The sequence below is a fragment of the Budorcas taxicolor genome, chromosome 7, assembly GCF_023091745.1.
Source record: "Budorcas taxicolor isolate Tak-1 chromosome 7, Takin1.1, whole genome shotgun sequence".
NCBI classification, from domain to species: domain Eukaryota; kingdom Metazoa; phylum Chordata; class Mammalia; order Artiodactyla; family Bovidae; genus Budorcas; species Budorcas taxicolor.
The window spans coordinates 6,850,157-6,876,592 of NC_068916.1; the positions used below are offsets into that span (position 1 = coordinate 6,850,157).

The following is a 26,436-nucleotide window of genomic DNA, read 5'->3' on the forward strand; positions in this document are numbered from 1 at the left end:
GTCAGGGTCTCCCCACTGAAGCCTGATCTCCTGAAATAATATCTCATATCCCCCCAGGACTGCCAGAAACCTGGGTGGCATTTGTCTTGGCACCCCCAAACTGGTGAAGTCCCCTGGAGCAAGGCTCAGGCAAGGGGGCTGTTATCACACGCAGGATACAGTCAAGCCCAGAGCTCCTGTGGGGCCTCAGCTGGGAGGCCCAGGCTCCTTGCTCCTTGGTGACTTGTCACCAGCAGGGGGGCATTCTGGGTCTCACCTCCAGGCACGACACTCTCTGAGACTTGGTTTCGTTTTCTGAAGAATGAGGCAGGATCACCTGACCCAGCAATCCGGGGTAAGCCAGCTGGTACAGACTCTTGAATGTCCCCCATCCCCGACACTAGGGGCAAAGCTTCCCTTTTGGGGGGTCCTTCTAGGGGTGGGCTGTCAAGCTGAAGCTTCACAGGGCGGAAGGCTTGGCAGGAGTAGAGTGCGGATGTTTGTCCAGGGGAGACAGCAGGAGAGGGGGAAGGATCCAGAGACAGGGACCGGAGAACGTCAGAGCAGGTGGGGGCTTGTGGAGGGGGACAGAAAGAGGGGGAGGAGACTTGCAGTGAAGACTTCAGTCTGTTTCCACCTTTCTCCAAGCCTCAGTTTCTCCACCCGACAAAAGACTCAAGGACTGTAGTTTCTGAGGAGGCTCTTGGCGGCTCTGGCCTCCGTTTCTCCATCTGGAAAATGGGCAGAGGGGGATTGAAAGTACTGTGTGGGATCTGGGCAGCCCCTCCGCATACTCGGAGACTCCCTGATCGTGGAGGGAACTTCCTTTTCTGACTTCCGTATCTCTCTTTTCAGCCCAGCAAGCTACACCTCTGGGGGACATGCTGAGAGGGAAGTGGTGTAAGGTGCAGTTTCTGGGCTGCCCCAAAGCAGGGAAGCAGAGAGCCCCGTCTAGCTCAGTGCCTCAGTTTCCCCCATGTGTCCCCGTGGGGGCGTCCCTGAGCGGGTCCCGCGGCGAAGGCGGGGCGGTTGCGCCTTGGGTTCGCTCCCCACAGGGCCCCGCCCCCGTGGCTGTCCAGAAAAGGTCCCGAGCAGCCAGTGCTGCGTCCAGCCTCCACGCGGTCTTGGCGATGCAGGGTGCCCCTGCTCCCGCCCCGGCCCCTGGGCCGAGCTCCCCTCGGGGCTCCCCGCGCGGCTCCCCCGGGCTCTTCAGGAAGCTCCTGGTGAACCAGAGCATTCGCCTGCAGCGGCGCTTCACCGTGGCCCATCCGCTGTGGTGAGGCGAGACAGGGCCTTGCAGGGGTCATCGGAACCGCCGGGCTGGAGGTGGGAGGGGCAGAATCAAGGACAGTGGGAGCTAGGTTGGAGGGTCAGGGCATAAAAGCTCTGCTCCTCTGCTCTTTTTTCAGGGTTATCTCTCTGCCCCTGCTCTGTCTCTGTCTCTTTTAGTTGATGACTGCCTCTCTCTCCATCTGTTTCTCTCCACCCACCGCCTGGACACATGCCCAGGGGACCAGCCGTCTGTCCCTTTCCAGCTGCGTGCCCCGGAGCAGGACGGGCCGAGGCTCACGTCTCCTTCTGACCCTTGCCAACCCGGGGCGGGCGGGCTGAGCGTCCAGGCCGTGAAGGGATGAGGGTCACTCCCCGCCTTGGTCTGCCCGGGCCATCCACCCCGGTGCCAACAATGGGGTGGCCTGGTGGCCTCACACTAAGCCCTCGGTATCCTCGGAGGAAGACGTGATCTGATGGAGGCCTTTGAGGCAGGGTGTTCGCGATGTAACAGGGCATGTTGCTGTCCCAGGCTGAGAGCTGACAGGCGCGGAGCGCCTCTTCTGCGCAGCCCCACTTAGTTGCCTCCTTCAAAGACTCGTCCCACCGCTTTGGGTTTAAATTCCGGCCCTTCAAGAAGCCACTGTAACATCGTGGGTTGCGGGGCAGAGGCTGGGGTTGGAGGTGGGGCTGGTGGGCGCCGACTGGGTCTGGTACCTTGGGCTTGGTTCGCGCGGCTTTAGCACTCAACTTGGTAACTTGGCACTTGGAGGCTCAGAGACTAAGGTCCCTTCTCCAAGGTCACACGGCCAGTGACAGCTGGTGTGTGTGGGGAGGCAGTCGTGACGGTGGTCCCTGATGGCACCATTTCAGGCCAGAAGGGGGTTCCGGGTTCGGGAGAAACCCCACCCCGACCCCGGTGCACCAGCCGCCTGAGAAGAGGGGTCCCAGCCGAGGGCTTGGGAGTGAGCACAAAGGCGTCGAGGACGTCAAGGGTGTGAGGCTGGAAGAGGGCGGATCTTTCTGAAGCCCCTGTGCCTCAGTTTACCCGTTTAACCGATGGACGGACGCGCCGTTCCCACAGTCCGTGCGACTTTCTCCCCGCCGCCCGCGTCATGGAACCACCGCTTGACCCCGCCGCTCTCGGCTAAGTTTAGAGCAGAAAGAAAAACAGCGTCGTCTGCAGCGAGAAAACCCCGGCTCAGCCCTAACTCTCCGCACTCGCTTTTGGATTTGAACCCAGCACCCTGTGACCTCTCCTGGCCTCAGTTTCCCTATTTATCCACAGTTGCGCCTTTTCCAGAACCTTTGGGGAGAGGGGAGGGAGGGGTAGGTGGTAGCCATTCCCGGGCCTCCCCCTCGGATCGCAGGTTTAGGGTATCCACCGAAAGTACCCCGCCCCAAGAGTCTCCGCCAGTCACTCCGCCAGCTCCAAGGCCGGGAAAGCGCAAGGAAGCCCCGCCCCTCCGGCTGACGTCACGAGGCGGGAATTCAGAAGCTCTGAAGTAGAGACTTCTGCGAGAGCCCAACCTGAACGGACCGAGAGCGATCGGACACAGCCGAACACCCGAATGGGGCCGGACTAAACCGAATGTGCCTGACGTGCCTTGAGCGCCACCTCGACCTGCTCGAAAACTTCGTGCGGCCGGACACAGCCGAACATGCCCGAAAGCTTCCGAACATACCCGAGTGCAGTCGGAGGTAGCCAAATTCGGCCGAACTCACCCGACCAAACTCAGCGGGAAGAGGCCCAATCGAGAGCCCAGATCCTTGGGTTTCCCGGGTGGCTCAGACGGTAAAGAACCCGCCCGCAATGCGGGAGACGTGGGTTCGATCCCTGGGTTGGGAAGACCCGCTAGAGGGTATAGCAACCCATTCCAGTATTCTTGCCTGGAGAATCCCCATGGGCAGAGGAGGCTGGCAGGCCCCAGTCCATGGGGTCGCAAAGAGTCGGACATGACTGACCGGCTAAACAGAGCACCCTGACCGAACGCAGAGCGAAGAGGCCCGATTCTGTATGACCAGGCCCAGCTTAGTTAGTCAAACTCGGCTGTTCATGACTGAGTCCTGCGGAATTCCCGACCCCCAACTCGGTCTGAACCGAATTCCCTGCTCAGAGTCTTCCTTCTGGCAGGCGCCGATCCCAGCCTGTGGACTTGGATGGGATGACCTGGCAGGGGACCAGGTGGACACTGGACCTTGGCTAGAAGTCCTTTGCCTAGGGGCGTCGCCCAGGGTCTTCCTGTCTCTGCCTTTCCTGCCTACTCGCTTCTCTGTGACCCACTTGCAGCCCCTCTCCTCTCACGCTTCTGTTCTAGCCCCACGCCCCCTGCCATTCTTTCTCTGACCTCTGACTCCAAGTGGGAGAGGCCTAGATCCCCCTTACTTCGTCAGAGCGTCAGAGCGTGGCTGGAGGGAGAGATGGGGCTGAGAGATAGGGGGGTGGGGGTGGGGATTGCCTTGAACAGGGGAGGACCGTGCCCTGGGTAAAGGGCACAGCCTGTGCAAAAGCCTGAAGGGAGAGGAGAACAGACAAAGCAATTCAGGCCAAAAATAAAGCTGAGGAACTGGGGAGCTGAGGATGGGACTGAGTGAGCTGGAGGCGAGGTTGATGAGGTGGGGGCAGGGCTATATTATGGTTTAGGGTGAGGCCTGGAGCTGGGGTAAGGGACAGGTGGTCCAGGGCATAGCCAAGGACAGCTGAGGGTGGGGCCTCTCCTGGCTGTGGGGGACCTTCCAGTGTGCCCCATCTAGGCCAAACCCAGGTGCCCTCCTGAGAGGAAAGCCCAGGAAGTCATTTCCAGTCCCCATGCACTTACCCTTAGTAATCTGGGTAAGTTACAGGCGCCCTCAGGCGCTGGGTTGTAACCCCCTAAAAGTGCGCTGGGGATGAAGCCTGCATGCGTGCTAAGTTGCTTGAATTGTGTTCTACTCTTTGCGACCCTATGGACTGTAGCCCGCCAGGCTCTTCTGTCCATGGGATTCTCCATACTGGAGTGGGTTGCCATGTCCTACCCAAAGAGATCTTCTCAACCCAGGGACCAAACCCATGTATATTAAGTCTCCTGCATTGGCAGGCGGGTTCTTTACCACTAGCGCCACTTGGGAAGCCTGGATGTGGTCTACGATACCCATACTAGAAACAGTGGTTGATGTCCACAGAAAAGCTGTGACCCATGGTCACACAGCCACTTAGAGACAAATCCAAAACTCACATGCTGGAGTCCAGATTAGTGCCAGTGGAAGACTCGGGTTCAGAGGCAGAGATGGAGGCGTGAGGGGCACTGTGTCCCTTAGTGTGGGTATGACTGTGACAGATGGACAAGCTGCAGGCTACTCCTACCCTGCCCTGGGGAGGACATGAGAAAATGGATTTAGACTATGATGTGGCATCCGTACGCCAGGACCCTCAGCTCTGACTATGTCTCCTTTGCCTTCAGCTTGGACCTGGAAAATGGGCTTTCGTGTGGGAGAAGCCTCCTGGACCCTCAGGCCGGATCTGGCTTTGGCCGGATCGTCCAAGCGCCTGCCCAGCACAGTCAGAGGCGGGAGTCCTTCCTGTACCGCTCAGACAGTGACTATGAACTCTCATCCAAAACCATGTCTCGGAACTCCTCCGTGGCCAGCGACCTGTGAGTTTGAGGCTGGTGGGATAACATCTCCTCTTACTTTCTTCTTTCTGTTATTCCTCCGTTTCACACACCTCCTTCAGGTGACCATTTGAGCTGGGCTTTGAAGTATAGATAGCAGTTTGCCAGACAACTCACTTACTCAGTTGAGCAGGATGACAATGCTATCCCGTGATCCTTTGTGCCTGACTCCAGGTTGGGGTTGGGTGGTAATCCAGAAACATTGAAGTCAGTTAACAGCAACCCAACAAAGTCCTTGATTTGAGCTTCCTAGTAGCCATCATTTCCTGCCTCTACTAAGACCCCTGTTGTCCCTGGTACTCAGATTCTCCATTTGTGAGATGGGGATAAAGTGAGTGATTGGTCAGAAGGGCTATGGTGGCCTTCAGAGAAGCGTCGGGTGAGGGGAGACCAGGGACTTCCAGGAAGACACTCCAAGGACGCACTCAGCTGAGGGCACAGTGTGGGTAAAAGCTGGAAGATGGGAAGCTTTGGGAGGGCTCCTCCTGACCGCCCTTCCATGTCCCGTCTCCCCGCAGACACGGAGAAGACCTGATTGTGACGCCCTTTGCCCAGGTGAGTGCCCACCTCTTCCTTCCGTCGTGTGCCAAGCAGGCAGAGCCGACCCCTCCTTTCCAATGCTCACCACCCCTCTCCCGGCAGGTCCTGGCCAGTCTGCGGACAGTTCGAAGCAACGTTGCGGCCCTTGCCCACTTGCAAGATCGCGGGGCCGCCAAGTACGCAGGGGGCGGGGCGAGGCCTGGCAAAGAGGGGCGGGTTCAAAAGACGAGGTGGGCCAAGGAGAGTTGGGCGTGGGCGGAAGGGCTGGAGATGGCAACTCGCCGGGCGGGCAGGGGGAGTAGCGTAGGAGGTGGCGGGGCCCGGAGGCCTTGGGGGCGGGCCCTATGGGTGGGGCAGGCCACTCCTGAGCCTACTATACTGCAGGCAGGCGTGCGTCTGTAACACCCCATCTGGCAGCCAGCCCCCTCCACCAACAGGTAATGTGCCTACTCCTATCCCCTCCATCCTCTGTGGAACAGGTGTGAACTCCCTCTCTGTGGTGACCTCTCCAGTCCATGAATCTTTAAGCTGTGCTAATTCTAAGCCCTCTTCCCCCAAACACCTTTGGGGATGGAGAGAGCCGGGAGTCCTGAGTCTCCTCATTGGGAAGAGCTGCAGGGTCCAGATGCAGAGACGGGGGCAGGAGGGGTGCGGGGTTCGCGAGTGGGGGGTGGGGCAGACCCCTGATCAACTTGGCCCCCAGAAGACACTGGGCAGAAGCTGGCTTTGGAGACACTGGATGAGCTGGACTGGTGTCTGGATCAGCTGGAGACATTACAGACGCGGCACTCAGTGGGGGAGATGGCCTCCAACAAGGTGAGGAGGCCGGATAACTGCGACCCCTTGCCTCTGTCCACAGGGCCCCATCCTCACTGTCCTCTTCCTCTGCAGTTCAAGCGGATGCTGAACCGGGAGCTGACTCACCTGTCTGAAACCAGCCGCTCAGGGAACCAAGTGTCCGAGTACATATCCCAAACCTTCCTGGGTGAGCTATGGTGGGTCACTGCCTAGGCCAGATTGCAGAGATAGGAAGAGGAAAGAGAAAGAAAGCCTTCTACTGCAGAGTTCAGCTGAGGAAGATAGAACCAGACACAGACACCTCCAGCCGTATGTGGTAAGGCTGGACCAGATGGAGGAACAGGAGGATCTTCCAGGAGGAGGGGAACATTAAAGTTAGGGTTTTGAAGCACGAGTAGAAGTTTGCCAAGGAGGAGCTAGCAGGAACCACGCAGCTGGGTCTCCAGTTTGGGAGATGGAAAGGACATTTGGCTTTCCAGAAAAAATACTAAGCTCCAGATGCCCAGAGCCATGTCCAGCAGAAGGGGTTACTGAGATCAACCTTGAACAGAGGGGAAGGGTAGCTACAGGCCAGACAGGACTTTACTCTGAGATTACTTAGATTCAGGTAAAAAGGCATTAAACTGATCTCAAGGCTTGGCAAGGTCCAGTACCTGAGGCCAAGCAGACCAGCGCTTAGCAGGCAAACTGACTTCTCCGAGTCCTACCCTGCCCCACCTGCAGAGAAGCAGACTGAGGTGGAGTTACCCAGGGCGACCCCCGCGGAGCCCCCAAGGCCCGTGTCCCAGATCAGCAGCCTGCGTGCACTTCCCCACAGTTCCAGTCTTTCCACAGCCACCGTCCCACGCTTTGGGGTCCAGACGGATCAGGAGGGGCAGCTGGCCAAGGTGGGTTTCCAGCGGGAATGCTGAAACCCAGGTTTGGATGCATGCTCTGTGTGGATACCCTGTTCTGGCCCTCAGTTTGCCCACCTGTATACTGACCAGGTGAGGCTCATGGTAGGACCTGAGGCCGGGGATGGGGGTCGAGGCTCCAGAGTCTATGGAAGTTGGGCTGAGTTAAGCTCCGGTCCTTCACATTTTAGGAACTGGAAGACACCAGCAAGTGGGGGCTTGATGTGTTCAAGGTGGCAGAGCTAAGTGGGAACCGGCCTCTCACAGCTATCATGTTCAGCATCTTTCAGGTACCTCCCCTGCCTGTGGCTTCTGATACCCCGTGTCTCCTTCACTTCTTCCTACCTCAGGACCTCAGGGGATGCATAATCCTCAAATCCTCCCTAACATGTCTGAATAGGGTCATTTGAGTAGGGGCATTGAAGGATGGATAGGAGTTCATTAGGTTTAACAGTTCATTGGTGACTATCAACAAAACTCAGCCTTGGGCCAGGCCTGAAGAGACCCAGTCTGGAGGGAACAACTGTGTGATCAGAGATGAGAAAGAGGGGAAGAACAGAGACTAAGGGAATTCAGAGGGAAAGCAGGGGAAGCATCCTGGAAGAGAGGGCGCTTGAGAGACGGCTAGGGATTCAGGAGAGACGGCACAGGAATAGTGTGTGCTGCCACCCAGAGGCCGAGGCCCTGACTAGGGGCCTGTGGTGGACCAGGAACGGGACCTGCTCAAGACATTTCAGATCCCAGCAGACACGCTTGCCACCTACCTACTGATGCTGGAGAGCCACTACCACAATGATGTGGCCTACCACAACAGCCTACACGCTGCTGACGTGGCCCAGTCCACGCACGTGCTGCTCGCCACACCTGCGCTCGAGGTAGGGCCCAGGGGCTGCGGGCGGCTCTGTGGGTGCCAGGCACAGAGGCCCTGTCCCTCACCTCTTATGCTCCATGCCCACTCAGGCCGTGTTCACAGACCTGGAAGTCCTGGCTGCCATCTTTGCAAGTGCCATCCATGACGTGGACCATCCGGGGGTGTCCAATCAGTTTCTGATTAACACCAGTGAGTTAGGGAGCTGGGCCCTGCCACCGCCTGTCAATCAAGTGATGTTAGGTGGTCCCATCCCTGCTCTGAAACAGCTGCCACAATCTTCTCTCCCTTAGGTGCTCAGAGCAGGCCTAGATATACAGCAGATACCCAATAAATGAGAGAATAATAAACGTGGCAGAGCTGATGTGAGCCCACTGAGATTTTAAAGTTTAGGATCCTTTAGGAGCTGTATGCAATGGTTAGGTACCTCTTATATATTGATACATCCCTGGAGAGGTGGAAATAAAGAGTGGAGCCCTGACTCAGTAGTTCATTCAAGCAGCACTCAGCACTCTCTCCTGCCATGCCGAGTCTCCAAGGAGTCACCAGTCTCAAGGGGGCAGAGCTGAACGCAGATGCCCCCGGCCCTGAAGAACCAGGTCAGGGCCATGGGGAGAGACAGGGTCCTAGAAGGCTTCCTAGAGGAAGGGGGCATTAAAGTTGGGGCTGCAATGCATGAGTAGGAGTTTGCCAAGACTTTACAGAACCAGCCTTTGGGTGGAGTGGGTTAGGTGTGCGGGTCTTGAGACTCTCCACTTCCCCCACAGACTCAGAGCTTGCACTTATGTACAATGATGCCTCCGTGCTGGAGAACCACCACCTGGCTGTGGGCTTCAAGCTGCTGCAAGCAGAGAACTGTGACATCTTTCAGAACCTCAGCACCAAGCAGCGGCTGAGTCTGCGCAGGATGGTCATTGACATAGTGAGATCACAGTGATGGATGGGAGGGTGATTTTGGCATGGCTGGGGGTCCAGTAGGATGAGAGCATCTCCCCATTCTGAGCCTGAGCTTCCTGGTTTTGTAAAATGAGACGATGACTGTCCAAGCCTTAGGTGGGACTGACTGGCCCTTGGTTGGGCTACTCAAGTCTTCGATCCAATTCACGTGCAACCTATGTGGAAACTCTTTCTTTCTGGGAAACTCTTTCTTTCCCAGGAACTTTTCTTTCTGGGATGTCAGATGCAACTTTATCTGCATTTGATATTTTTCGAGTTGGGAGACACCAGTACGTTTTGTGATCTTATGTCTCAAGTCATTTATTTAACTAGCATTTATTGAGCATCTACTCCTGTGCTTGCCCTTTGCCAGTGACCATTAGAATTCTTAGCTTCATGAGACTTACACTCTGTGGGGGAGATGGACACATAGGCAGAGCCATGATGGGGGACCTGTAGACAGACCCTGTGGTAGAGAGGTGCTCAGGGTGGGAGGACTTCCCCAAGAGGGAACGCTGAAGCCAGGGCCTGCAGGGTGCGAAAGATCATGGGATGGGGAGGAGTGTTTCCGGCAGAGGGAACGGCATGTGAGGAGGGCTCAGAGGAAACCAAGGCTCCAAGTGAAGAAGAACTGAAAGCTTGGTAAGGGAGAGTGGGAGCTTTGGGCAGTAGGCACCCCCAGCAGAAGCATCATTTGGGCCAGATGGGAGGTTTGGGGAGAAGATTTGAGACTTCTGTCTGATTCTCAGAGAAACCCGTGGGTCATTCCTGGGCTGGGCCCGTAGGGGTACAGCTAAGTAATTTTTAAACAGTCGTGTTCAAGGCTGAACTTCCTTTCTAATGGCTGAAAACAGCCCTCCCAGCCACGCAGCAGCCACAGAGAAGTTTGGGGAGCACGAAGTACACTTGTGACCCCCATAGCCCTCTGGATAAATCCCCCACTCCCCGCTGAGGCCCTCCCCACTATTATCACCCTCACTTGCTCCTCTGTTGCTCCTGCACTCATTTGTCCAGGCACAACTGTCTCCTCTGTGTAGCCGCAGGGCCTTTGCACTGGCCATGTTATCAGCGGGGTCTCTCTACTGCCCTCCGGCACACTCATCTCAGCCCTCAGGCTTAATCGCCCTCCTCCATGCCCTGTCCCACATGTGGGATGCACCCCACAAGTCCAGCAACCTTGGAGAAGGGACTATTGACTCAGCCTCTTTGTGAGCTGGTTTTTGCAATGAATCTCATTACATGAGCCCATTTCTCAGGTGAGGACACTGAGGCTCAGAGGGTTGAAGAACCAAGTGGGTCCAACATCTGCAAGGTGGGGAACGGGGATGGGGCAAGCATTATCTTCCTACCTGTCATCTTCCCTCGCCCGCCTCCAGGTGTTGGCCACGGACATGTCCAAACACATGAACCTCCTGGCTGACCTCAAGACCATGGTGGAGACCAAGAAGGTGACAAGTCTTGGGGTCTTGCTGCTAGACAACTACTCTGACCGCATCCAGGTGTGTGGCTGGGCAGCCCTGGGCTGATTTCCACAGCTCTCCTTTAGCTCCATGGATGAAGTGCTGACTGAATGCCCAACTTGAAGAAACAGAGGCACCTATGGTCATATGCCTTTGTCTTAGCCCCCTCTTCCCCTCCCTGGCCTCAGCTTCCCCACCTGTAAGATGGATGTGTCCATGGCACCAGCCTCTTTAGGGCAGATACCAGCCTGGGGGTGGCCTGGCCTGAGCCCTCCCGACCCTCGATCTCACTAGGTCTTGCAAAGCCTGGTGCACTGTGCTGACCTCAGCAACCCCACCAAGCCGCTACCACTCTACCGCCAGTGGACAGACCGTATCATGGCCGAGTTCTTCCAGCAGGGCGACTCTGAACGGGAATCAGGCCTGGACATCAGCCCCATGTGCGATAAGCACACAGCTTCAGTGGAGAAGTCCCAGGTCTGAGAGTGACTGATTTGAGCTGCTGGGCACTGGGGAGAGGGGAAAGAAAGGAGTGGCCGAGCTGACCCTATGATTCCTGGCTTGACCTCAGGCTGGCAAATGAGGCAGTGTGGCCTAAGGGTCTGCACCGGGCTGGGTCTGATGTGTCCTGGGATATATTCCCTCTGGGATGCTTTAAGAGAGATCTGCACTTACTCGTGGAGTTTGGAAATGCTTGTTCTGGGTGACATGGAGTATTTTAGAAGGGGTCCCAGTCTGGGGGCACATTCATCAGCCCTGAGGAGTCAGGAGTCAGGGCTAAGGTGGATGGAAAGACTTAGGTGTTGGAGAAGCCTAGAAGGGGAAGGAGAGACGTCCTAGAGGAGAGGTTTTTTGAAGAGGGTTTTGAAGGATGAATAGGAGTTGGGAAATGGCATTCCAGGCAGAGGGGAACAACCTGGGCAAAGGCCTGCCTGGACTGGGCTCAAGTTCCACAGCGACTCACCATTCAGCAACCTCTATCCCCTCAACTTTGTATTACCCACAGGTGGGTTTCATTGACTATATTGCCCATCCACTGTGGGAGACGTGGGCTGACCTGGTACACCCAGATGCACAGGACCTGCTGGACACCCTGGAGGACAACCGCGAGTGGTACCAGAGCAAGATCCCACGCAGCCCTGAGGACCCCACCAGCCCCAAGCAGGGTAGCCCTGACAGATTTCAGTTTCAGCTTACTCTGGAGGAGGCAGAGGAAGAAGAGGAGGAAGCATTGGATGGAGAGGCCTCAAAGTCACCTGACACTGAGCTCCGATCCTCTGAGGCCAGCCCAGACCCTGGGGCCAGCCCAGACCCTGGGGCCCCACACCTGGATTACCAGAGGACTGTGGGCAAGCCCTGCATGGACCATGAGAGCAATGCAATGGCTGAGCCTTTGGGCACCTAATGGCCCCGGATGGGTGGGTGGACTTTCCAGGAAGAGATCCCAGGTGGCCCCTGCTTTGCCTCCCCAGGGAGACAACTGGGCTTTTTGCTACAGGCAGGTCTCAGGGCTGAATCGGAGGCACCTGGCTGGGGTCCACTCTGACCCTGGGATCGGCTGAGAGAGCTCTCCAAGGAGCTGGGCTGGTGGGGGCGGGGGGCAGCCTTCTCCAGGGCCCTTGAGTTCTCCCTCCTGGACTTCCACCCCTGGTGTAGAAAGGGAGTGTCTGCCAGGCACCTTTGTCCATCTTGTCCAGTGGCCACTCTTGAGCCACTCCGTCACTTTATTCTTTCATGCTTTATCAGATATTTACTGGGCACGTACTGTGTGCCTGGCCTGTGCCTGTTATGTGCCTCTGGGGTACCTCTGCACAAGGAGATGGGGAATCAGTCTCGAGATGACGCCTCCCTTAGACACCTCCCCTAAGTCTACCAGGCAGCTCAGTGAAAGAGAACAAGAATTTGAATGGGGGAGTTCTCCGCACCAAACTGCATCTGGACCCAGTTCTGGCTCTGGAGTTCTGGTGGTGATAGGGGGGTGATGGTAGGGGCCAAGGAAGAGCGGGCTCTGTGTCAGGAACTGTCTCTGAACGTTGATTTAGCCTTTACTGCTTGTGCCCTGGATGTTGCTTTAAGTTGGTGTGGTTTCTGTCTTCAGGTCTAAGGATCCTGGTTCTCCCTGGCCCTAGGGCCTCCTGCCGGCTCCCTCATATTCTCTCCCTTTTCGAGAACAGTAACAAAAGCACAGAATTCTCCTTCAAGGAAGGTTCTCTCCATCTTCTGATTTTGAGGCTGTCTAGACTCCCCATTGGGAAAAGGAGGCTTCTGACGCTTTCTTATGAGTCATCACCCCTTCTGGGCCTCAGTTTCCCCTCTATGGCCTGATCCTGGTACATGGGTAAATTTTGGTTGGAGGGTGATGTGTGTGACCTCCCTGAAATCTCTTAGAAATATGGGGCATTTGCTTGGATTAAAATAAACTTTATCACACAGAATTAGTACCGTGCCCGTTTCACGAATGGGGAAACAGGAGCGGAGAGTCTGTCCTGTGGTCTCAGGGCTCAAGGCCATGCTGCTGGGCTCCAGACGTTAGCCAGCGGCGCCCCCTGGTGGCAGGAGGCGCAGAGGGGAGGCGGGGGAGAATTCGGGGGTCCTCGCCTTGCAGGAAGTCTCTCCGGCCCGGCTAAGTGGGGTTCATCCTGAGGGTTGTGGGCGGGGCGCCGAGCAGGTGAGATGGCTCTGTGCTCAAGTCTCAGATTCAATTTTCACTTCCGGAGTCCTCAGTATCCCCCATCCCCCGTCCCCCCACCTCGCTACCCTCCCTCCCTGCGTGTCTGAGGATTTATACACGACAGAAGTCATTATAGGGCAGCCTCTGGCTTCAAGAACGGCTGGTTTCATTCCTAAATAATTTCATTAATAATTCCATTCCACTGATAATTCATCGTCATCACAATTAGTCATCTAACTTCACCAAAGGAAAATTAAAGGGCATCTGGATCATGAACTTGGTACATTTCCTTCCAGCCTTTTAAAAGGCAGAGATTTATGGGATTTTTATTTATAATTTTTTTATCCCTTCCCCTTTACTTGCAAGTAATACATGGTCACTGTAGAGAATTTGCAAATAATGGAAACATGTAAGGATGAAAATAAAATTCTGCTATAATCTCACCCCTAGATCATCTGCCTTCAGCATTTCACCTTATTTCTGTTTTTTTCTCCCCCTCATTCATAAGAACAGTCATATGTTCTCCTTCGATTTGGGCCGCAGCTATTCCTCCCTCTCCTCACTGTGAACACTGTGCATGCTGGCTTTTCATACCCCAAGCACAGTGCCACCTCAGGCCCTTTGCACATGCTGTGCCTGCCACCTGGAATACTTCTGCACCTCATCCTCACCCTTTGGGTCTCAGTTGAGCATCCCCTCCTCCAGGAAGTCCTTCCTGACTCTCCCACTCCCACTCCAGGCTGGCAATAGTAGAAGCTCTCTGGGATTCTTTGCTTTGTTTCTACCACCCTCTCCAGACTGAGATCTTCAGACTCCCCCAGAGACTGACTTTGACAACTTCAACAAATCTCTTAACCTTCCTGAGCCTGTGTCATTTCACAGGTAGAACAGGCTTGCTTTGTGCACGTGTGTGTGCTAAGTCGCTTCAGTCATATCCGACTCTTTGTGACTCTGTGGACTGTAGCCTGCCAGACTCCTCTGTCCATGGGATTCTCCAGGCAAGAAAACGGGAGAGGGTTGCCCTGCCCTCCTCCAGGGGGTCTTCTCGACCCAGGGATGGAACCGCGTCTGCTATGTCTCCTGCACTGGCGGGTGGGCTCTTTACCACTAGTGCCCTCTTCTTTCCGTTTCACAGAAGTAGGACCTGAAGCTCGCAGAGAGAGAGAGGAAGAAGCCATTCGCGTGCTCCAGGTCCCCCATTTTCTCCGTTTAGGGTCTTTCCTGAGGGACATACTCTTTGCCTTTGTGGCCCACCCTAGATCCAAAGGGAAAGAGAAGTTCTTTAGGGCCCCTGGGAACTTTCAGGCCTTGACTCTAGGACCCGTTTGCCCTCTGTTTAGGGAGAAAATATTGCCCGGCCCCCCCTTGCAGAGCTGAAGAGGGGCTGTCCCTTGAGCTTATTTAGTGAGTTCCAGCCTCAAGGCCTTTGCACTTGCTGTTTGCTCTGTCAGAGCACTGTCCCCCCACTTCTCCCCGTGGCCAGCTCCTTTTCCTCCTTCAGATTCCTGCTCAAATGTCCCTTCCTCCGAGAGGCCTTCCCTAACCTCAGTGGCCAAAGTCATCCTGCCTTCAATCCTTCATTGATTCATAGATCCACTCATATCTTACCATCACAGAGTGCCTATTGTGTCTACAGGTACAAGTGCTCAGGACACCAACCCCTGACTCTCAGAGCTCACAGCTGGCTATTGAATAAATGAGTTAGCATGACATTTCTGATGGGGATGTGTCAGGAAGGAGAAATACGTGACATGACTGGAAGTGACAGCGCGAAAGCAGAGCTTCCAGAGGGAGGTGGGTGTGGATTGGAGACCTGAAGATGATGAGAAAGCCCGGCGCAGGGAGAGCTAGGGAAACAGCTCAGGCAGAGGAAACAGCGGGTGCAAAGGCCCTGAGGCAAGATTGTATCTGGAAGCTAAAATATGGAGCTAGTGGGGAGGTAGTGGGGTGGGATCTGAGAGGGTTTGGAGCCCTTCTCCCTCCCCCCACCACCCCGCCCCGGCTATGTCTCCCTGGCCACATAGGACACCTCCCCTGAAGTCTGTAGCTCACACCTCCAATTCTACCATCCCTAACTCCAGATCCTTCTGCTGATTCTTAGCAATAAAGTCCTTCCATTATTTTTACTTTAAAATACCAAATACCTTTTGGGCAGAAGCTGGTACACATTGTTGTGAGCTTTTTACGCTTTAGGGAAAAAATAAGTGGGTATCGCCGACTTTCGCCTGGGAGGTCAGGGAGCCTAGTAAACTCGCATGCCTTCACCGCCACCAGGGCAATGCCTGGAGCCCCCCACTCCCCACTCTAAAGCGGAAACTCGACTGCTGGTCTTCCAGTGGGGAGTTGGAGGTGGATTTATATTTATATTTTAAAAAATTTCCCAATTCGCCGCAGTGGGTTTGTGATACTTTTATAGTCCGAGTGAGGAGGAGGGACAAAGATGTTATCCTTTGGAAAAAATAGATTTCCCAACTGCAGGGAGAGCAGGGGGTGCGGAACTTCTCCGCACTTCCGGGGCGCTGGGGGTGGGGGGCGGCCTCCAGGCGCTAAGTTATTCTGGTCTCTAGGCGCCTCTGCAGCTGGTGAGCTTTTTATAAACAGGACCAGCTCCGCCCCTCGTCTCCAGAGGAGGAATCAGGGAGATCAGAATTTTCCTGGGGCCACACGCCCCCTGCCGGGTGTGGAGACCGGAGCTGGGCGGACGGTAGCGCCCTGGAATGGAGGCCGAGGTCTCGTTCTTCCGCGCCAGCCCCCATTCTGACTTTTTCACATCAAGATCGTTGGGGGATGACGGGTCATCTTGGACCCCAGAGCCTCCATCTCTGAGTCTAGTTTTGCCAGGATGGTGGAGGGAGGACTCTCCATCCCCGTCTCTTAGCTCAGGAGTCCAGCAGGAGCACAGAATCTCCTTCCCCACCCCACTCCTTTATTGCAGGGTCTTTAAACCTCACTGTTTCCTACTTTTGGGGGGTTGTTGTTGTTGTTTGTTTTAACCGCAGACTTTGCGAGATTAGGGGACAGGCTGTTTTCCTGCCCTACTTCCGCCATTTGAATTTTTCTCTGGAAAATGGGGCGCAGGAAGGAGAGGGGTTCCCGGAGCGTCCGTCAGCCCCCTCTTTTCCGGAAATTGGTGGCGGAGGGTGGCTCTCTTGATCCCGATTTCTCCTTTCTCCATCTCAGAAACAGGGTGGAGCATCTACTAGCCCCACCCCCTTCAGGGGTCTTGAGTGTGTTAGTCGCTCAATCGTGTCCAGTTCTTTGCGACCCCATGGACTGTTATACAGCCCACCAGGCTCCTCTGTCCATGGAATTATCCAGGCAAGAATATGGAATGGGTAGCCATTCTCTTCGCCAGAGGATCTTCCCAACCCAGGGATCGAACCCAGGTCTTCCGCATTGCAGTCGGATTCTTTACCGTCTGAGCCACCAGGGCACATATCAGCAATGAGACAGGGTCTATCTTGATCCCTATTTCAGCTATTTCTTCTTTTATACTTACTTTGAACCCTGTAAATAAGAGATATGGAGCATTTTCTCGAACCTCGCTTCCTCTTTTCTGAAATTGGGAATAGGGGGAGTTTAATGAGCGGTCACAGCACCTTGGACTGAACGGGTACCTCCCGAGTCTAAGACCTGGGGTGCGTGGGGGCGGGAAAGGGGAACGCCCCCAGAAGACTCAGGCTCAGTTGAGGCCTCAACCTCTGGGCCCTTCAATCGCCCGGAAACCACCATTGGACAGGAGGAGGGGGGTGGCAATCTTTGACTGGTTACTTACCCTGTCGCTCGAGCACTTAAGCCAGTGAGAAGGCGCTGCGAAGCCCCGCTTCCCTTATACTGTAGAGAGGCGGAGCCAGCAAGCGATTCCTCCCCTCCTGCACCGCTTCTGCTAGCTACTGGATGCGCTCTCTGGGCCCCGCCCCGTTCCCGCGTCAATCTGTGCAAGAGCCCCGCCCCTCCCGGCTCTGCCTGCGACAGTAGACCGTATCTCCATCAGTGGCTCCGCCCTAGAATGGCATCACGGCCGTATCTGCATGTGAGGCCCCGCCCCGCCCTTTGCAGGACGTCACCGAGGACTGCAGGGGCCTCAGCCGCTGCCGCCGCCTCCGCTGCAGCGCAGCCCCACATCAGCACACCGGGGGCCCCGTCACCGCCACTGCCAAAAAAGTCGCCGCCGCTAGGGTCGCCACAGCATCAGTGCAGAACAAGGTGAGCTCCCAGGCCTTCAGGTGCGCTTCCGCGCCGAGCACCTATATAACCTTCATTTGACTGGTGGTCTGCTTGGGATAGGGGACGAAGTTGGCCGGCCTTAAATGAGGCAGAAGGATGCGGCGGTCGCGAGTCTGGGGAGGGGGAGGGCCTCGGCTCCCTCTACCTGCCCTGTCCTCACCCCCACCCCCATCCCTCCATCCCCGGCCCTGCGGTGGAGGGGGAGGGGAGATGAGGCGAGTGCCTTGCGGGAAGCTGTGCGCGCGGGAGGCTCTGCGTGCGCGTGCGCGTGGAGTGCACACTCGTGTGCGCGCCCGCCTGTGCAGGAGGGTCTGTGTGTACCCTTGCTTGTTTATCAGGGTATGCTCGTGCATACCTTGGGGATCCCGACCCAAGACTGTGAGTGTTACAGGCATGTGGAGGCAGACGCGTGGACTGCTCGTGTGCGTGCACAACAGGGTGCCTATGTGCACAGAGATGTGTGCCCGTGTAGGTGACGTGTACTGGGCTGCATGGGTGGAGGACGCATTGCGCACGGTGGGTTTGCACATTGTATATACATGTTGGCGTGCAGACAGGTGTCTGGCTCTTTCTCGTGCATCGAGCTTGTCCCAGTGTGTGCCCTGCTGTGTGCACGTGAGCGTGTGCACGGCCCGTGCCTATCACGTGATATAGCTGTCACAGCTCGAGCTCTCCCAGCCTGGGAGTCTGGGAGAAGGACGGCAGACACGCGTCCCCGCGGTACCGTACACGCGTGTGCACGTGCGCCCGCGAGGCTCAGTTCTGAGGAAAATGAATGATTGATGGGGGGCGGGGCCGGCCGCAGTTAGTCACCTCTTCTGGCGCAGCTGTAGGGCTTAGGTTACAACCGGGTCCGGGGTGGAGGCCTGCTGGAGGGGGCTGCAAGGTGTCTCCATCCCCTTCGCTCTGAGGTCCTCCCCTGGAACCTCAGGCCTTTCAAGGTCACGGCCCGCCCTCTGCGGTGGGGCCCGCCGTTAGCACTGGGGCTCCTGATGGGATAAGAGTAATCTCTGTCTCTCGCTGGGAGCTCTCTAGCCTGAGCCTGGGCGTTTGGGGACGGAGGGGATCCCTCACCTTCGCCTACGCCCCACACCCCCAGATGGCATCCGCCACAGACGCTCGCTATGGGCAGAAGGAATCTTCGGACCAGAACTTCGACTACATGTTCAAAATCCTCATCATCGGAAACAGCAGCGTGGGCAAGACATCTTTCCTCTTCCGCTATGCAGACGACTCCTTCACGCCTGCCTTTGTCAGCACTGTAGGCATCGACTTCAAGGTCAAGACCATCTACCGAAACGATAAGAGGATCAAGCTGCAGATCTGGGTGGGTCCAGCTGGGGGGCCTTCTGGCTCCATCACTCTCCCCGCCCCAGCTCTGCCTATTTCTTTCCTGTCTAGATTCACTCATTACATACTGGGCATTTATGAGGTGCTTACTGTGTACCAGGGGCTAGAGGCACAGAAGAGAGTGTCCCGTTTCTGCCATCAGTGCTCTCCAGGGGTGGGGAAGGGGTAAATGCTGGGTCCTGTCCTACCCCTGACATCATCAGATGCATCGCTTGCTGAGTGCCTCAGTTTCCCCATGTTCAAGTTCCTCCACGAGTGTCTGGATGAGGTTTCAGAGGGATCCTGACCCCCCAGCCTCATTCCCTGGGCCAAGAGCAGGCTCCTCCACCAGGGTCTTCTGGCCACCTCCCTCAACACCTCTGGGTCCTAAAGGGATCTGATAAATCCCAAGCCAGAGCTGGTTGTTCCCTGCTCTCAGTCCTTCCATGGCCCCCACCTCACTCTTGGTAACACCTGCAACCTTCCCTTGGCTGAGGAGACCCTGCCTGGTCATCCCCTGTTGATACCTCATCTCATCTGTCTCCCTCCATCTCCACCTCAGCCTCTTCATTGTTCCTCAAATGTAACAGACCCAGTTCCACTTTAGGGCATTTGCCTAGACTTTCCTTCTCCTGACCCCTGTATGACTCCCTCCCTCATCCTTCAAGTTTTTAAATTGTCCCCCTACCGACCCCATCCTTGCCTGGTTTTTCTTTTCTACTCCTGTCTCATTACTTTCTGACAATACATTTCCGTGAGCTGAGGATGCATTTTCTTTGTCATGGGTTGATTCTCTGTTTCCTGCACAGAGCTGTCAATTCCAAAAGGGCAGTGATTTTGGCCCATTTTGTTAACGACTGTGTCCTCAGTGCCCAGCACAGGATGTGGCACAGGTCCTGTGTGTCGAATGAATGAAGGAATGATGCTGTAGGTACCTTGGGATCACTGGTACTACATTCCCTGGGATAGGCAGCCAACTCACTCTTCTGACCCACTGTGCCTCTGGGCAAGCCCCTGCTCCTCTAAGCCTCAAGGGGGCTGGCCTCCACCATCTCAGAATTCATTCCCATGCTGAGGAACTTCCATGTATCTCCTCTCTGACACCCCACCTCTTCTTCCCAGGACACAGCGGGGCAAGAGCGGTACCGGACCATCACGACAGCCTACTACCGGGGCGCCATGGGCTTCATCCTCATGTACGACATCACCAATGAGGAGTCCTTCAACGCTGTGCAGGACTGGTATGTGAGCCCCCACCCGCCCTCTTCTGAGCCAGGCTTCGTGTAAAGCCTGGGGTTCAGGCCAAGACGAGAGAGTCCCAGCCCCTTGGCAGAAATGTAAATAACGATATCGGGGTCCCAGCTATGCTATCAATCTATAATCATTAAAACAATGTGGCATCAGCTCAAAATAATGGGAAAGAAAGATTTTAGGTAGGAAAATGAAACTATAAACGTATAAGGGGGAAAAAAGTCTGGGAGGGACAGAAAATATAAAGATAGTTTGCAAGTTTTGAAGGTATAAACATGTACATTTTCTGCTGAGAGTAATGATAAATTTTGAGAAAATGTTTGAATTTGTTCAAGAGGGAGAATTCTTCTCTGGGGGTGGGGGATCTGGGAAGGGTGGGAAAGACTTCTTGAAAGAGGGACTCTCAAGTTCAGGAACTGTGGGAGCAGGCCCCTGAAGAGAGAAGAGTGTTCCTGGCAGGACAAAGGCAGGAGGAGAGACTGAGCCTTGCCCTCCTCAAGAATTAATGGGACAGGATTTCCCTGGTGGTTCAGTGGGCTTCCCTGGTGGCTCAGATGGTAAAGAATCTACCTGCAACACAGGTGACTCCGGTCAGGAAGATCCCCTGGAGAAGGGAATGGCTACCTACTCCAGTATTTTCGCCTGGAGAATTCCATGGACAGAGTAGCCTGGTAGGCTGCAGTCCATGGGGTCACTGAGTCAGACATGACTAAGCAACTAACAGTTTCACTTTCCAGTGGCTAAGACTGCTCTCCCAGTGTAGGGGGCCCAGGTTCCATCCCTGGTCAGGGAACTAGATCCCACATCCTGCAAGGAAGATCAAAGATCCTGTGTGCTGCAACTAAGACCTGGCATAACCAAATAAATAAATATTAAAAATAGAGAATTAATGGGAGGTGGGGGCTTGAATAGGATGAGTGACAAGGAAATGGGGGAGGGGGTTGGTGCTCAGATTCTCCAAGCCCTAACCTTCCTCTGTCACCACCTCCTCCAGGTCAACCCAGATCAAGACCTATTCATGGGACAATGCCCAGGTGCTGCTGGTAGGGAACAAGTGCGACATGGAGGACGAGCGGGTGGTGTCATCGGAACGTGGTCGACAACTGGCAGACCACCTGGGTGAGTACCCAGTGATGCTGGACATCACAGGCTAGGAAAGGGACACTGAGGCCCTGAAAGGGGAAGACACACACCCAAGATCTCACAGCTAAGCCAAGACGCGGCCTGGATTTGAATCCCAATAATTTATACTCTCTGCAAGCTGGCCTTTGATCCAGGGGCCATTTCAGGTGGGTCTTAAGGGATGTTTAGGAGTTCACTCTGCAAGAAGTTAATGATTCATTCTGATACTGTCACTGCCCAGACTAGTGCTGGGTGTTGCTGGGTCCAGGAGGCCTACAGATTTGTGAGAGGGAGGGATCTGGGCTGGCGGAACTAGCAGGGAGCCAGGCTCTGCCTGGCATAGGTAAGGCTTCCTGTAAGTGGGGGATTGGAACTGGTATTTGAAGAAAAACGGTGATCTTTCAGACAGAAGAAAGTGATTGGATGTGGGAAAGATCTTTTTGGCAAATAGTTTTACATGACTGGAACATGGGGATCACTTGGAGGAAATATGGTTGATCATGCAGGACCTGAACTACAAGCTGGGGAATCAGACTCTTCAGAGGGCAGTAGGAAACCATGGAGTTTGTGTGAGCAGGAAAGGCCTGGATCTGTGTCAGATGCTGCCAGGACCAGGGCTGGGCCGGATGGTGGGAGCAGAGAATTAGCCCATCACCCTACTTATTATCGTAGTTATTTATTTATTGGAGATGTCCCCCAAGGGCTTGGGCACCCCCTTTTTCCATGCAGCAGCTCTGGGGACAATGAGGAGAACTTTAGGGTGAAGAAAGGAGTCCAGGAAATAAAGGCTGACTGAGTCCACTGTTGCTTCGCCATGGGACTTGTCCGTGCCTTTAACATGCATCTGGCACTGGGAAACTCCAGGTGTTACCTGTCCTCAGCAAAGTGTGTCTGGGCGTGGGGGGTCCAGCGTCCTCACCCCTCCCTTCCCCGACCACAGGGTTTGAGTTCTTTGAGGCAAGCGCCAAGGACAACATTAATGTCAAGCAGACCTTTGAGCGCCTTGTGGATGTCATCTGCGAGAAGATGTCTGAGTCATTGGACACGGCCGATCCTGCAGTCACCGGCGCCAAGCAGGGCCCACAGCTCACGGACCAGCAGGCGCCTCCGCATCAGGACTGCGCCTGCTGAGAGCTGCCCTGCCCCGCCCTGCCCCATCCTGGCCCCGCCCCTGCCCGTCCCCTGGGCCTGAACCAGGGCCCCTACTGGCCATGGGCGTGAGTCCCCTGCCCCAATTTAGCCCATCACCCTATTTATTATCGTAGCTATTTATTTATTTATTGGAGATGTCCCCCGGGGGCTCGGGCACCACCCCCCTCCTCCGCGCCCCACCCTGTACATACAGCCCTGTTCTCGCTCTGCAGTGGCGTGTCGTGGCCCCGTGAACTCACCGCTCACTCTTCCCTCCAGACCCCACCTTTTTATAAATTCACCCCCATCAACAATTATCAGTTTTGAAGAGGGGGCCAGATGACACCCCAAGGCAGGCTGGTCAGGTGATGGGAGGTAGCCAGCCTCTTGGCTGTGGCATGGTGGGTCCAGGTGGCTGCAGGCATCTCAACGTGGACCACTGGGTGGGTCAGAGCCAGGAAATGGCCCACCTGGCTCCTCACCCCCAAGGTTTTTTTGGGAGCGGGGTGGGGGGGTTGCTGTAGATATGCACCACCCTGGGATACCACTCCCAACCAGACCTGTTCTGACGTCATGAGTGTCAAACATGCCCCCCAGCCCCCCAGGAGACGTCATGACAACACTACACACACCCAATAAAGTGAATGGATGACACAATGTCCCTATGAGCACCGGCCTGATAATGCTGGCTCTATTCATCCACAAGATTTTCAATTACGAGAATTTAATGGTACTTCCACAGTCCGTGACTAGAGGATGAGACTGGAGGCTCCAAATTCTGGGGCCTGGCTCCAAGGGGATGGGCGATATCCCCCACCTTGGCCCCAGCACCCAGCCTACAGTAGTGTTGAGGGCTTGGTGCCAGCTGGCTGGCTGAGACCCCAGAGCTGAGGATGGCCCATCACGAGTCACTTGAAGCTGCCCCAGAAGGCTGAGGTACAACTGTCCATCTTCATGGTTGTGTTCCAGAGGCAGAAACTGAGGCCTGGCAGTGGGCTTGGCAGGGGCAGCCCAAGCAGATGCCCAGGAGTCAGGGTGTGGCTAGGACTTGGGCTAGGAGTCGGTTCCCCTTCCTGCCCAGGTGGCTGGTCCACGGCAGCTCAGTCAGTCTTGCCTTGCTGTCTGGCATCTGGGGGTTCAATCTGCATGGTGCCCAGGGCCACACAGCCTGGGGGTGTCAGGGGGCCTGGGATCTGACCGCACAAGAGCATCTGGTTACATGTGCTGTTCACCCCACTAGGCACCCCACTGAACCCTCCTCCAACCGCTTGGCACTGGGGTCAGCCTTGCTGGACAGATGCGGGCGTGGTCCTCACCTCGTTGGTGATCAGCAACCTGCCCACCCACCATGGGGTGCAGGCAGGCTGTCACTGGCAGAGGCAGCCCTCACCCTGAAGGGTAGCTGTACTGCCATTTGGGGCTCACACATGTGTCCCCCTCCCCCAGGAGTCCTCTGGGTGCTTGGTCTGCCCACTGCGCTCACCCGGTATTTCAGGTAGGAGAGGTAGGTGTCCCACCCTAGCGTCAGGCCGTTGATGTAGGTGACTCGGAACTGGGGGGGCACGAAGAGGAAATTCACCAGCTGCGCAGCAGGCCACACGCACCAGTCAGCCTATGGGGAGGGGCGGAATGTAGTGAGGGGCGGAGCCAGGAAGGACCTGGGTGAGGCCTGAAAGGAGGGTCGGAAGCAAGATGAAAGCGGAAGCAAGATGAAAGCGGGTGGAGGCGAAGGGATAGGCGGGGCCTGGGCAGGCATGCTCACCTTGTAGAATTCCCAGAACTTGTCCCGCAGCTCCTGACAGCTCTCGTCCAGGGTCTGGCCCTCCAGGCAGCCAAGGCCTAGGAAGGAAACCAAGAAATGAGAGTGTCAGGGGCTGGTGAGTATGGAGCACGGTGGTAAAGCGGGTAGGGTAGGACCCCTGAGGAACAGAGCTTCCCCGATGGCTCAGCAGGTGAAGAATCCACCTGCAGTGTAGGAGACACAGGAGACTCGGGTTTGATCCCTGGGTCAGGAAGATCCCCTGGAGGAGGAAATGGAAACCCACTCCAGTATTCTTGCTTGAAAAATCCCATGGGGAGGAGCCTGGCAGGCTACAGTCCACAGGGTCGCAAAGAGTCGGACACAACTGAGCGACTAATCACCACCCCAGGCAGCGGAACAGTGTCCCACCCAGAGGAACTGGGGTATTTAAAGGCCTTGTGGTGGGAAGTGGAGCACACCAGGGTGGCTGAAATGGGTAAACAAGAAGTTAGAGGTCTGTCCTGTATAAACTCGTACCCTGTGGGGTGGTGACACACCCTTGCTGAGGCAGTTTTATTACCAGTCCTGTCCCTTCCTTTACCTCTACAGATAATGAAATGAAACTGACCCTGGGCAGCAAGGAATGAACAGCTCTCCAGAGCCAAGGGTTAGGATGATCGTGCCCTGTCAACCTCAGTCTCACCTCCCTTTCCTCCAGCCTCAGGGCCTTTGCACCAGTTGTCCTCCCCTCCGCCCCCACCCCCTACCTCCCTCCCGGCCCTCTGGCTCCTTCTTGTCTCATCTCAGCGTCTTCTCCTTGGAGAGGTTCTCCCAACCATCATCTCAGACACTGTCTTCATCCTTCCTTGCGTAGCACCACTGTCTGTGATTCTGCCATTCACACCTGACGCCACTGGGTCTGTCCCGTCACCACTGTACCCCAGCCTCCAGTCCTGGGCCACCCACACAGGAGAAGCATTGATAACACATCTCCACATTGTGGACACAAAACTGGCTCTACCCCCCCACCCCTGACCCCTCGATCCACGAGGGACCAAGCCCAAGTTCACAGGACTCCTTACCCAAGAAGTACCAGACGCCAAGCATAGGAGAGGCCACCAGTTGGTCAATGAGGACCTTCTTGAGGACGTTTGGGAGGCCAGGGAAGCCGGATGCAGGGAACAGGCGGTCCAGCCAGAGATACCAATAGTGCAGGAAGGGGCCCATGCTGCAGCCGACTGCAAACATGCTCACTGTGGACAGTCCAAGAGTTAAGGGGGACACCTTAGGCCAGCAACCTTCCCCCCTAATCCACTCCCTCCCTGGCTAAGACCTGGGTAAGCCTGACACCCTCCAGGGCTGAACCGAATATTCTTCCATTATTAGCCCCACCGCCAGGTACCATTCCAAGAGGTGCTTTTGCATCTTCCCTCATTCCCTCACTACCCTATCAAAGGGTACCACCATCGCCCCGCTTTCAGAAGGAGGAAACAGAGGCACAGCTGATAGGGAAGCGTGGGACCAGGGTGCGACCCAAGCTGGCTGGCAGCCAGACGCTGTGCCTTTGACTACCCCGGGTGCAGCATATCGTGCTCAAAGGTGAGTCTGTCAGTGCAAGAGAGAGGGTAGCAGATCAGGGGGTGGGCGAGGACCTGACCGTCAGGATGGCAGCGGACAGAAACCGTACGTATTGGAGATGAGATGAAGACTCGAGGGGGAAGGGACGCGGAGAACGGGGAGGGGGTGTCTAGGGTGCACGCTGAGGTCAAGGGTCTTGCCAGGAACTGAGGTCACGGGACATAGTCACGGAGCTCAGGTCCGGTTCACAGGTCTCCGGATCGGAAGTTGGGGGCAAAGATCTGGGGTGAAAAGCCAGCAGCACTGGTCCCCTTACCTGAGCGCCGCGGGTCGAACTTCTGGCCGGGCCGGGCGCGAATCTCCCAGGTCTGGCGCGCCCCATCCCCAGCCGCCATGAGAACGCCGCATCCCAGGGTATTGGTGACGAGCAACGCACGGCCTTGGAACAGGGGCTGACCGGCAGCCCAAAGGCCGCGCAGCCAGCGCCAGCCGCCGGACGGCATCGTCCGCCGGACACAGGAACCGGCTCACTGGGCCGCCCCGCCCATGCCGGCCAATCCCAAGTCGCCGCCGAGTCCCGGTTACCCGCCCCGCGCGGTGGCACCCAATCGAACGCTGCCTTCGTGATTTGTATGCCCGCCCCAAATCGCTCCAGTCAATCGCAGACTGCTTCGAACCCTCACACCTCCTTCCACGCCTTACGGACCAATCACACAAGGCTTCGCGTCACATCGCGCAGGCCAATTACTGACGTTCCACCCTTGTTTTCCCGCCCCTTTCTGCTCTGGCCTATGGGTAACCGTCGTCACGCTCTTATTTGACCGCCCAGCACTTCACTGACCAATCACTGACTTTAGGCTGGAAACATCACAGACTGTTGTCCTGCCTCCCTCATTGAGATGGCCAATCTACGGCAGTTACCGAATTCTCCCGTGTAAATTGCCCTCCAGATTTCCAGATTCTCCTTCAATTCCTGAAAAGTGAGGGCCACAG

General features: G+C 56.0%; 3 protein-coding genes across 5 annotated transcripts; 2 read left to right on the plus strand and 1 right to left on the minus strand.

The window, feature by feature from the left end:
• The first annotated feature begins 1,094 nt into the window (after positions 1-1,094).
• Positions 1,095-12,822, plus strand: PDE4C (phosphodiesterase 4C). 3 transcript variants are annotated; one of them, XM_052642592.1, is made up of 15 exons: positions 1,095-1,255; positions 4,689-4,880; positions 5,417-5,453; positions 5,541-5,614; positions 5,823-5,875; positions 6,142-6,254; positions 6,330-6,423; positions 6,960-7,123; positions 7,321-7,419; positions 7,840-8,004; positions 8,090-8,189; positions 8,765-8,919; positions 10,310-10,432; positions 10,688-10,870; positions 11,400-12,822. In XM_052642592.1, the coding sequence occupies exons 1-15, from the start codon at positions 1,110-1,112 to the stop codon at positions 11,796-11,798; spliced, it is 2,097 nt and encodes a 698-aa protein (XP_052498552.1). In that variant the 5' UTR covers positions 1,095-1,109; the 3' UTR covers positions 11,799-12,822. The 3 variants fall into 3 exon arrangements, with proteins under 3 accessions (XP_052498552.1, XP_052498550.1, XP_052498551.1); XM_052642590.1 differs by having other exon boundaries at positions 1,109-1,255; positions 6,145-6,254; XM_052642591.1 differs by lacking the exon at positions 1,095-1,255 and adding an exon at positions 1,618-2,949.
• A 4,329-nt stretch (positions 12,823-17,151) lies between these two features.
• RAB3A (RAB3A, member RAS oncogene family) lies at positions 17,152-22,769 on the plus strand. Its single transcript, XM_052643578.1, has 5 exons — positions 17,152-17,270; positions 18,391-18,618; positions 19,743-19,861; positions 20,866-20,990; positions 21,934-22,769. The coding sequence occupies exons 2-5, from the start codon at positions 18,391-18,393 to the stop codon at positions 22,122-22,124; spliced, it is 663 nt and encodes a 220-aa protein (XP_052499538.1). The 5' UTR covers positions 17,152-17,270; the 3' UTR covers positions 22,125-22,769.
• Positions 22,770-22,837: 68 nt separating this feature from the next.
• On the minus strand, positions 22,838-25,991 carry MPV17L2 (MPV17 mitochondrial inner membrane protein like 2). The gene is given in 5 exon segments (XM_052643943.1): positions 22,838-23,317; positions 23,608-23,736; positions 23,887-23,963; positions 24,948-25,118; positions 25,760-25,991. Coding segments are annotated over 5 exon segments (702 nt in total). The 3' UTR covers positions 22,838-23,224.
• Positions 25,992-26,436: the final 445 nt, after the last annotated feature.

Coding starts and splice junctions, on each gene's coding strand:
- RAB3A (XM_052643578.1), top strand. CDS start 18,391: ATGGCATCCGCCACAGACGCTCGCTATGGGCAGAAGGAATCTTCGGAC. Junction 19,862..20,865: donor TTCAACGCTGTGCAGGACTG/GTATGTGAGCCC, acceptor CACCTCCTCCAG/GTCAACCCAGATCAAGACCT. Junction 20,991..21,933: donor ACAACTGGCAGACCACCTGG/GTGAGTACCCAG, acceptor CCCCGACCACAG/GGTTTGAGTTCTTTGAGGCA.
- PDE4C (XM_052642592.1), top strand. CDS start 1,110: ATGCAGGGTGCCCCTGCTCCCGCCCCGGCCCCTGGGCCGAGCTCCCCT. Junction 8,005..8,089: donor TCGCCACACCTGCGCTCGAG/GTAGGGCCCAGG, acceptor ATGCCCACTCAG/GCCGTGTTCACAGACCTGGA. Junction 8,190..8,764: donor TCAGTTTCTGATTAACACCA/GTGAGTTAGGGA, acceptor CTTCCCCCACAG/ACTCAGAGCTTGCACTTATG.